We start from the raw sequence: 9,846 nt of genomic DNA on the forward strand, positions 1-9,846 counted from the left end.
TTGCATAACATGTTACACTTCATATATTCTATCATGTGATTAACGATGAAACTAAATCTATCCTTGATTTAAGTGCAGCTCGATGCTTTATGTCCCTTACTCTTGAAGAAGGAAAAGAATTGATAGAAAAAATTATGACTGCCAGGGAGAAATGGAATATTGAGAAACTAGTTAAATACACGGGAAAAAAGTATCATGCTGAAGACATGGAGGAATTTAAGAAGGTGAATGAAAAGGTAAAGCTGTTGAACAAGTTATTCATGGAAACATGGATCTATTTAGTATCTACCAGCATAAAGACGAGCTCGGGGAGACAATAATGAATAGGTTTAAGCACCATCAAGCTGGGTTCAATCGAGACCTGAAATGATGCATTTACCACAATGAAATATTTGACAGCCATGTTGTTAGCTCTTTTCAGTTATACCAATAATAGTGTCATCCGACAGGACAGGTACACATGCTTAGTCAAAGAAGAAAGAAGGATATTACTCCTATAAAGCTTGATGGTGTAGGCAATCTATAGTTGTGGTAGTATTAGTAATCTTTGGTGTAGGCATCGACGATCAGAGAAGGGTTGTCGTCGTCATCGTCGCTGGTGGTGCCTCTGCTGTCGGACGAGCAGATCCTGGCAAGACGTCAGGCTGGCGCCTTTTGCCGGCGCGGTGGCCTTCTCCTTCACGAGCCACTTGGACTCCTCGTTGCCAAGCCAAAGTGGCTTGGTATTCTTGTAGCGGCGGCTGTAGGCATCCATCTCTGTCGAGGTCAATGGCCGGCGCAAGACGTCACAGAGGAGGTCGCCCTCCTGCTCGGCGGACGCGAACTGCAGCCAAAGCGGCTACAACCCGCCTTCGCCGACATACACGCCAGCTGTTGCCTCGAGTGGTGTGTGGCATGTGCCTCCGATTTGGGTGTCCGCCTCTGCGGTGCGGGCAAGAGCACCCCATCACCGACAGGGAGAAAAGGTCCTGAGTAGGGCGGGCGAGCGCAGAGGGCGATGGACCTAGACAAGCGCGGAGGACGACGGGCTGGCGTGGTCAGGCACGGAGGCTTGCCGAGCGACCGGGGATGGCGAGGAGCTCGAACTTCCGCCCATGTCCATCCATGAAGAGAATTCCTTATCTGGCCCTTTCTTAAAATTTGATTCCCTTTTTGGTCTCAAAAAAGTTTTTCTTCCCATTTTAACACCCAAACTTTATTTTGTTCTCTACATGACATTTTCGTCAGGTTTAGCCACTAACACCGTTATGTGCCACATGAAAAGTCTTTCTTACCCCTGGTGTTTGCAGGCTGAGAAGGCACAAGTGAATATGACCGAAGCGACGGAGCAACACTGCTTATAGGTTGGACGGTGACGGAGGAGTTGCTGCGGTGAGCGCCCTATGCGCGATAGGGGAGAGCCACGGCCATACAGTGGACTCGGCCTCGATACGCATCAGGTTGACTTGACACTTGAGCGAGCGTCGATACGCATACGGACCCTCCCGTGGCGGTTCAGGTCAATAGGCAACGGCGGTACGCAGCCACCTCGCACGACAGCTACGACCAGCATGTACACGCCCGGCAGTCTCGGCAGACTAGGCGAGCTGCACACAGCGGCCATTGATGGACGCGACGGTGGCACGTTGCCGGCTGCACAGCCAACAGCACAACACAGCCGGTGTGGCCGTGTGGGCACGCGCGACGGTCAGCACTCAGCAGTGTGAAACAGCTACAGCCATGTGCTTGAGTGGGTGGCCTAGGCATCGACGGTGCAGCTAGCATGTATGGGCTGGGCATCGTGGCAAGGCAAGATGATGCCGTGCCATAGCCCGCCTATAACAGCTGCGTGGTGGTGAGCACATAGCATGTGCTCTCCGTGTGTGTGCTCCTGAGTCCTGAATGCATGTGCTGGAGATGTGGTATTTTATTTTATTTAGACTTTCATTTTAGAGTTGATTGGCTTCGGTCTATTCGTGAACAATAATGATTTGTAGTAGTATAGGAGTTTGTTCTTCAGTTGTTGTGTGCAAAATCAAAAAAATTGGTCACATAGTGTACTGGGGGTAAGACTGTCTTTTCATGTTACACTTAACACCGTTAATACCTAAAATTGACAGAAATGTCACATAAGGAACAATTTTACTTTAAGGATCATATAGGGAAGAAAAATATTCTTAGAGCCAAATAGGGAGGCATATTTTAAGAAAGGGTCAAATAAGGAATTCTCTCCCTTCTATGACCGACAAAGGACAATATGGAGAGCAAGCTCCTCACCGTTCGGGGTGGTGCTCGATTCCTCCGCCAACAGCGTGCCCCAATTGATGGGTTCTGCCTCATTGCTGGAGTCGGCCATGGTGTCGTGGGGAGGGGAATGGACGAGGACAGGAACATATGGAGTGGAGTGAGCACAAAACGGAGCGGACAAGAGTGAGCTAACATTTAGGTCCAAATAGGGGTTTATGTGGGGATGGATGAACCAGCATGAGCCGATCCAACATAACACGCGACGTGATCGATCCGTCTTATTTCAGTCTGGACTGGGCTTGAAGGATGCCACACACACCAAGATATTTGAGCTGTATATGAGTGATTGTTTTTTTTTTTGCGGGTGGTATATGAGTGGTTGTTGACTGTCAATTTCTTTACCTGCGGTGATCGAGCTGTCCCGACGAACATTTCGTAGCGGGTTGGAGGAGCCCAGTTGGTTGTACATGCTCTCTTTTGAAATTTTGAAATTTTGGGAGTTTGAACTCATCTTCTCTTGTCGTCTTCTCTGCGAGACGATTGGAACGATTCTGCCTTTTGGCTAAAGCTGTCAGAGCTGCGTGGACCGAGTCCATGTGCACCAACCAAACCACGATACCGCAGGCCGCTCGCTCGCTCACGGGCAAAGCAGAATCGCAAAACCCTCTCCCCTCTCCTCCTCCGCCCACCACAAGCGAAATGCTCCGACGCCTCGCCGGCGCCGCCGCGGCGCCCCTCCGCCGCTCCCTCTGCACGGCCGCGGCGGCCTCCTCGCCCCCTCTTCGCCCTCCTTGGGCCATGCTCTACGCGAAGCCGGCGCTGGACGCGTCGGGGGCGCCGTCGCGCGCGTCCCTCGACCTCCACGAGGACCTGTGGGCCCAGCTCTCCGTCCCCGCCCGCCTCGTCGTCCCCGACGCCGGCGACGCCGCGGACTTCTTCGCCGGCGCCGTCCGCGCCGCGACCCCCGACGGCCTCCTCCTCCTCGACTTCTCCGACACCCGCTGCCGCGCCCCGGTCGACCGCACCTTCCGCCCCAGCTGGCTGGCCGAGTTCGACGCCGCCGCAGAGTACGCCGGCGAGCCGGACGTCGCGCGCTTCGTCTGCAACCCTCTCAGCGGCCAGCTGCTCCGCCTCCCTGCCCCGGGCGCGGAGTTCGCGAGGTCGTCCACCGCAGGCTGCTCCACGGGGTTCGGCCTGCTCACCCACTCCGAAGGCTCCCGCGGCCCGCCCGACAGGTACGTGGTCGCCCAGCTCAGCCGCAGCCGCCGCGGGGGAGCGGATCACCCCGTCGTGCGCCGGTTCCTGTCGGAAACAGGGGAGTGGGACGAGCGGCGGTTGGCCGGCCCGTCCATGCCGGCTAGCCGGGACATGCGCATAGACCCGAACCTCGAGGTGGTGGCATTCGGCGACAGGCTGTGGTGGCTCGACCCGACCTGGGCCGTCTGCTCCGTCGACCCTTTCAGCGACCAGCCGGAGCACCGCTTAGTCGAGCTGCCCCCGGCCAGCGTGCTGCCTGACCTGATTGACCTGGCGGGGACACCGGTGCTGGGCAGGTACCGCCGTCTCGGGGTGAGCGAGGGGAAGCTGCGCTACGTGGAGGTGTCTAACAGCAGGAAGCCATTCGTGTGCAGCTCCTTCTCGCTCGACGAGAAGGGCTGCTGCTGGACGCTGGAGCACAAGGTAGCATTCAGTCCTGTTCTCCCTGAAAGGTGCAAGGTTCTGGAAGACCACATACCGTGCATTGCCGCCATCGATCCATTCCGGGCGAACTTTCTGTACCTCATCTATGGTCACTTTCTTATTGTTGTGGACATGGCTAAGGGGAAAAGCTTAGGGGGGCAGCATTTTCCAGAAAGAGCCGGCGATCAAAGCCTGTGCCCCTCTGGTTTTCTTGTGCCCTGCACGCTCCCAACATGGCTAGAGTCGAGCTACATCCCCTGTGGAGGTACATTTATGCTCCATTAACATGCTTGTTTGATCATTGTCAGATTGTATAGATCTTTGTTTGATCATTGACAAAGTGCTCATGTTTACTCTGCTATAATTCAGATTGTATAGATCTTTGTTTAACATTGCTTTGAAATCTCTTGTGCATACTGCATAGCATCATGTTTTGTGGATACAAACCAACTGCATTTGTATTTGAAAGTTCTGAAACTAGTGTTTCACTTATCATCAGTGGCAACCTAAATGTGGTGGAGAGTTTCATTGCCCATAGGCTCATAGATACCTCAACTAAATTGACCGTTATTATCAGTAAGCCTTTCTATAGTATTGCAGCATTGAAGGTGGAATTTGGAATTGCTAGAAAATCTGATTTTCTTTACTGCATTTGTATGAGATCTTTGTATGATGTAAAAAGTGTTTTGCTCCTCTATTTCTAGGTATACCTATGCAATTGTCTTGTTAAATGTCTAAACTGTGTTTTCCAATTGAACTCTTACTGTAATTAAGGAACATATATCACTCTCTGTCGTTTTCTGTCATTATTTTGAAAGTTCAAACATAATTGAAGGAACACTTCCAAGCAAGAAGACCAATTCCAAAAGGAACAGTTTGGCAGAGACGCTGGTTCGTGCAGACAGGGGGCAGAAAAATTGAAGTGTGCCAGCTTACTTATCTGCGGTACTTTCTCTTAATTCTTCCTTGTTTGGGTACTCTTGTTGTTTCCTCCAATATTGGTCATGTCTCATTCTTTCTTCTATTGATGATTATGCATTTCTCCTGCATGGCTCGTGCTGTATGTTACATGAAAAAGCAACTCTGACCATGTTTCCAAGTTACCATGTTGAACTAGTTACCTTGATTGTCCAAGTTATACAACAATACTATTGTCATCCTTGATTCCAGCTCTTTTGATTTTATTGTTTTTATTTACGTATATATGGCTCTGAGAATATGATGGTCGTTTAGTTTATGGACTGTATAAATTGTTGAAGATCACATCATCCAATTGTTCCTTTTTTCCAAGCATGCTACATTTTTTAAAGTGGAATAGGTAATGCTGCTTGAATATGTTCTTTTTTGGTACTATCGTCAGTTCTTGGTTATAGGGGGTGGGGCACTAAAATTTGTGATCTACTCAATTACCTGGCTTCCCTTTTCACCATGATAAGCTTTTGCCTTTCACTAATTACTATCCTGAAATGTTATCACCTAATGAAGACTGAACTGAAGTACAGTATGTTGCCATTTCTTACCAAGTGAGCATGCTGCAAACTGATTGTCATCACGAAATTTGAGATATTATCACCTAATGAAGACTGAACTGAAGTATGTTGCCATTTCTTACCAAGTGAGGATGTTGCACATTGATTGTCATCGCGAAATTTGAAATATTATGACCTAATGAAGACTAAACTGAAGTATGTTGCTAACTCTTACCAAGTGAGCATGCTGTAAATTGATTGTTATCGCAAATTTTGAAATATTATCAAGTACGTACTTCATAACCTAAAGTATCCGTGAGACATTAGAGCGTTTCTGTTTGCCTAAGATTACTCTTTGGCCTTGCAGATTCCTTGAAATTGGCTGCCACCAAAGCTGATGCTAGCACCTGCAGGACATGGACTCTCTTGGGAAAATTCTGGGGTAATTTTGGGCTTGTTCAGTTGGCCGGTGCTCTGTTTGAGACGGGTTATCTTTGGATCTTTCTAAGGCGCGCAAACTTGTTGGATTGCATTCCATCGTCAAGTTACATGGAACCACCTCAGAGACGCGGCATCTTTATTTTAGCAAACCTCGGAAATGCAATTTTGCTTGCACTACGTCGTGCTTATCTTTGTGAAATGTTAATGCGACTAACGTTTAGTTGTTTTTCTTAGATTAAGGGCTTAGATGTTATCTGATTTCTTTGCTCGTCACAAAAGTAAGATATGTTTGAACGAACTGTTTTGGCTCATAGTTATTTGCATGCTGATGATAAGGTATAGTATGTCTCCAAATTTTGTTAGTGCACCGCGCATAGCAAAATACTCTACGTTTGAGAATTTACCGGTTCCTTTCCTATGGAAAATCAATTGTTCCATGGCATAAAATGTTTCAAGTGATGTCGACATGGGCTGTTGGGCTGTAGAACAGCCCAGTCTACTATAGAGCGGCATTTCTATCATATTTTCCACGCAGGGGATTCAAACAGACAGTTGGCCGGGTCAAAAAAATAAAGAAAAATAATAATTCTCCACAAGGCATTCGGCGGGTGAACCAGGTCAACCACAGCGGCACTCTTTGCACGGCGCTTGCTCACTCGCTCCCCGAAAAAAATCACACCCAAAACCAAAACCCTCTTCCATTCTCGCCCAAATTGCCGAGATGCTCTGCTGCCTCTCCGCCGCTCCCTCTCCAGGCGCCCCCTGTGGGCCCTCATCCAGCTCAAGGAGAAATGTATGACATCCTTCTCTTTTCTTTTGAGAAATATGCCATACATTTCATGTCATGTTTACTATGCAGAGAAATGTATGCATTGTTATGATTGTTTAACTTTTTGATTGCATGGTTGAAGGTTGGAGCAAGAAGACCACTATCGAAAGGGAGGCATTGCTAGACACTGTCCAGAAGGAGACTTTGTGTGTAGAAATTGACCTGATCAAATGAAGTGTACCAGCTAATTCGTGTTTTGGTGCTTTTTCACATCTTTGCTTCCTTCATGTATTATTTAGCAGATTCCATTTCTCTTACAATGTCTGCAATTTGTTATTTGGAAAAAGTAAGTACTGTTTGCCTGGTTGGTGCATATATATGTCTGGCTGCTGCCAAACTCTATGGAGTATATTTTCTGGTCCGCCAGGTTACAAAATTCAAATGGGTGTGTGAAACATCATAAGAGTAATAGAGCTTAGCAGATGCCCAGTATGTCGTTGAGATGAACCATTGTCTTCCATTATTCTGAAAGATTATTACAAACTGATCTTGCATAAAGTGAACCATGCTATTGCTACCTTTGTAACATGGCCATGTCGTTATTTTTGTTGCAACAGAAGATAGAAAGTAAACAAAGCATATTGCAGTTTTCATATATGGTATCTCATTTGTGTCATTTTTCCAAAACAATGTGGATGTGAATCTGGCTTTGCTGCTGTTTACTTCCGATCTCATGTTTCTGTTTACTCCTATATATATACTGAGCTCAAGAAATGGAGAAAAAATATCTCTGTTCCAAAAACAAAAGATTGCACCCATTTGATTTCGTAACAAAAATTTCTCCAGTAGAATCAGTAGAAATCTTTGGAGAATGTGAAAGAACAGAGATGGTGAACAAGATTGGAGTAGGCATAGTTTAAGCTTACAATGTTCTGTTGGCTGATATGAGGGAAAATTGCTGCTCGTTCTATCACCCAGTTACGATTGATTCATTCTTCATCGACCAATTTGGTAGGGTAAAAATTGCTGATGGCACATTGCTGAGGCTTGCCAGCAAAACAAGCTCTGCACTTTGACACAATTTTACCAGCTAATGTATTGGATCAAATCCTATCTCATGGATGTAAGAACTCTGTTCAGTTACCAGAAGTGTATGACTTGCTGGAACAAATGAGGAAAGCATGGGCTCATGGTTATGCTATTCTAATCCATACAAGTGATATGCCTCAAGATGAACGAGGACATGCTCTGTTGAATGCATTTGAGCTGCTGATGCATGACATGACAGAAGGTCTGAAATTTGGTCAGGCGGATGGGGTGATGATGCGCTGAGCAACCTGGTGCTGACACAATATTATTATTACGGTGATAGCGAGTTCAATCCAGATGACCCTGAAAAGCAGCTGGTTTACTACAGAAATTCAGAATGTCATGTTTTGTCAAACCTAAGGAAGCTTAAGAAGATGGGTCTCGTATATACCAAGGAAGATCATCATAGGCTAATGCATGTCAAGTTCTGGAGATTACTTTGCCAAATTTATCAAAAAATTTGGGATCACCGGATGTTGAAATGGATCAAACCCGAAGATCACTTGTGTAGAGGAGCCTGTTCTCCACTCTCTGTAGGATGTGTGAGACACAGGTGCTTCCTTAATGAAGTCCAAGGAAAGAGTAAGCATGATGCTGAATGGGGAGATACATGTCTAAGAATCGCTCATAGAATTCAGAACAAAAATGTAAAGGTAATAGCTACTACAGAATTACCAGAGAATTCTTTACATGCATTAAAAGTGTTAGCTCTGGTTTTGAGCAGTGAATTATCTGCAGGCATACAGTTCACGGGATGGGATTGGCGATCCGGATCTTGAGTGCACAGAGATCGTCCGCAGAATCATTCATATAGCTCAACCTAACAAGGTATGGTTCAAAATAATCAACTAAACGTTTTGCAGATATTAGGAAATATTAGATCAAGTACTGAACAATAAATTTCATATTTAGGTATGTCCTGCCACCAACATATATTTCAAGGTCCTTGATGCTCCTTACAGTTTCAAAGCTTGGAACGATTTACCGGCTTTTGTTCTACAATCTAAATCCTGTTTCAGGTGGACATAGACTGTTCGCTAAGAAGTTTCATGTGAAGTACGTACAAATCATCATCATTCACAGCGGTATGACAAGGTCATGGCCGAAGACGTAACGCTCCGACTTGTGCTTGACCATCCGGAGCTGAGCCCACCCAGCCTTTAACAATTTGACGCCCTCGAGAACAGCAAAAGTCTCTGTTTTCTCAAGGGCATCGCCATACACATCCTCAATGCTCTCCTCTGGGCAGGTATCAAAAAACCTGGCAACGCAGACATGACCGGAGCCAAGCGGCACAATGCTGGCGTCTGTCAGGGTCCAATCTTCTGGCCTGTTCATGTCCGCCCACACGTCGTGCAGCACGGGCGGCCTCAGCTCGCACGAGGCAGTGAGGTCTGCTGTGCAGAGCTGCAGATCGTCGGGCGTGAAGCCAAGCCAGAGGTTGTGCTCAGGGATGTACTCGGCGCGACCTCTGAACGGCAGTGCCCAGTTGCCTAGTTTGCTCCACGCGCCGCTCGCGATGTCATACGAGTATGTGCCGGCGCCAGACGTGGATATCCAGATCTGTGAATCGTCAACCACGGCGTAGGCACCGATTTCAAAGCGGCTGGATCGATCCACCCCGTTGTCGTCGTCGGCAAAGAGAGGCGGTGGCTGGAGGGAATACCAGCACCAGTCTTCGGCGCGGCTACCAGGCAGGCGGGTGTGGAGGAGAGCCTGGAAGCAGCCCTGGCCGGGCAGCTGGCCAGGGTTGCCGCTCATGACGTATAGGCTGTCGCCCACGGCAACGGAGATGGGGTCGCTAATGGGCCCGCGCATCTTGGGCATCCCAGTGCGGAGCAAGCGCGAGTCGTGGTTGTACAAGAAGCTCCTGCCGATTTGGTCCACGGCGAGGAGATTTTCCCGGTCAAGGCCGAAAGCCATGAAATTCATCCACGCCCATTCGTCCTTCCTGCAGGGCCAGTCGAATGACAGGGACGGCGGAGGCAGCGGGGCGTCCGCTGGCCGTCGATGAACTGCTCGAACCGCTGGCCGTGACCGGGCTGGGTGAAATAAGCTTGCCGGGTTCAAGCAGTGGAGGCTGAAGTGTCTGGGGCCGCCGTTGCAGCTCCTGGCCAACAGGTTCACAAACCGGCTGCCCATGGCGATGGCGGGTGGACTTCCTGATAATCA

General features: G+C 48.2%; 2 protein-coding genes across 2 annotated transcripts; one reads left to right on the top strand and one right to left on the bottom strand.

The window, feature by feature from the left end:
* The first annotated feature begins 2,777 nt into the window (after nt 1–2,777).
* LOC125536137 (uncharacterized) lies at nt 2,778–6,448 on the top strand. Its single transcript, XM_048699286.2, has 3 exons — nt 2,778–4,171; nt 4,742–4,851; nt 5,743–6,448. Exons 1-2 carry the CDS (start codon nt 2,821–2,823, stop codon nt 4,825–4,827), a joined length of 1,437 nt encoding a protein of 478 aa, XP_048555243.2. The 5' UTR covers nt 2,778–2,820; the 3' UTR covers nt 4,828–4,851; nt 5,743–6,448.
* A 2,035-nt stretch (nt 6,449–8,483) lies between these two features.
* LOC125536148 (uncharacterized) lies at nt 8,484–9,846 on the bottom strand. Its single transcript, XM_048699297.2, has one exon. The coding sequence runs from the start codon at nt 9,814–9,816 to the stop codon at nt 8,752–8,754; it is 1,065 nt and encodes a 354-aa protein (XP_048555254.2). The 5' UTR covers nt 9,817–9,846; the 3' UTR covers nt 8,484–8,751.

The sequence above is a fragment of the Triticum urartu genome, chromosome 1A (assembly GCF_056163025.1).
Source record: "Triticum urartu cultivar PI428250 chromosome 1A, HENAU_Tu73, whole genome shotgun sequence".
In the NCBI taxonomy this organism is placed as follows: domain Eukaryota; kingdom Viridiplantae; phylum Streptophyta; class Magnoliopsida; order Poales; family Poaceae; genus Triticum; species Triticum urartu.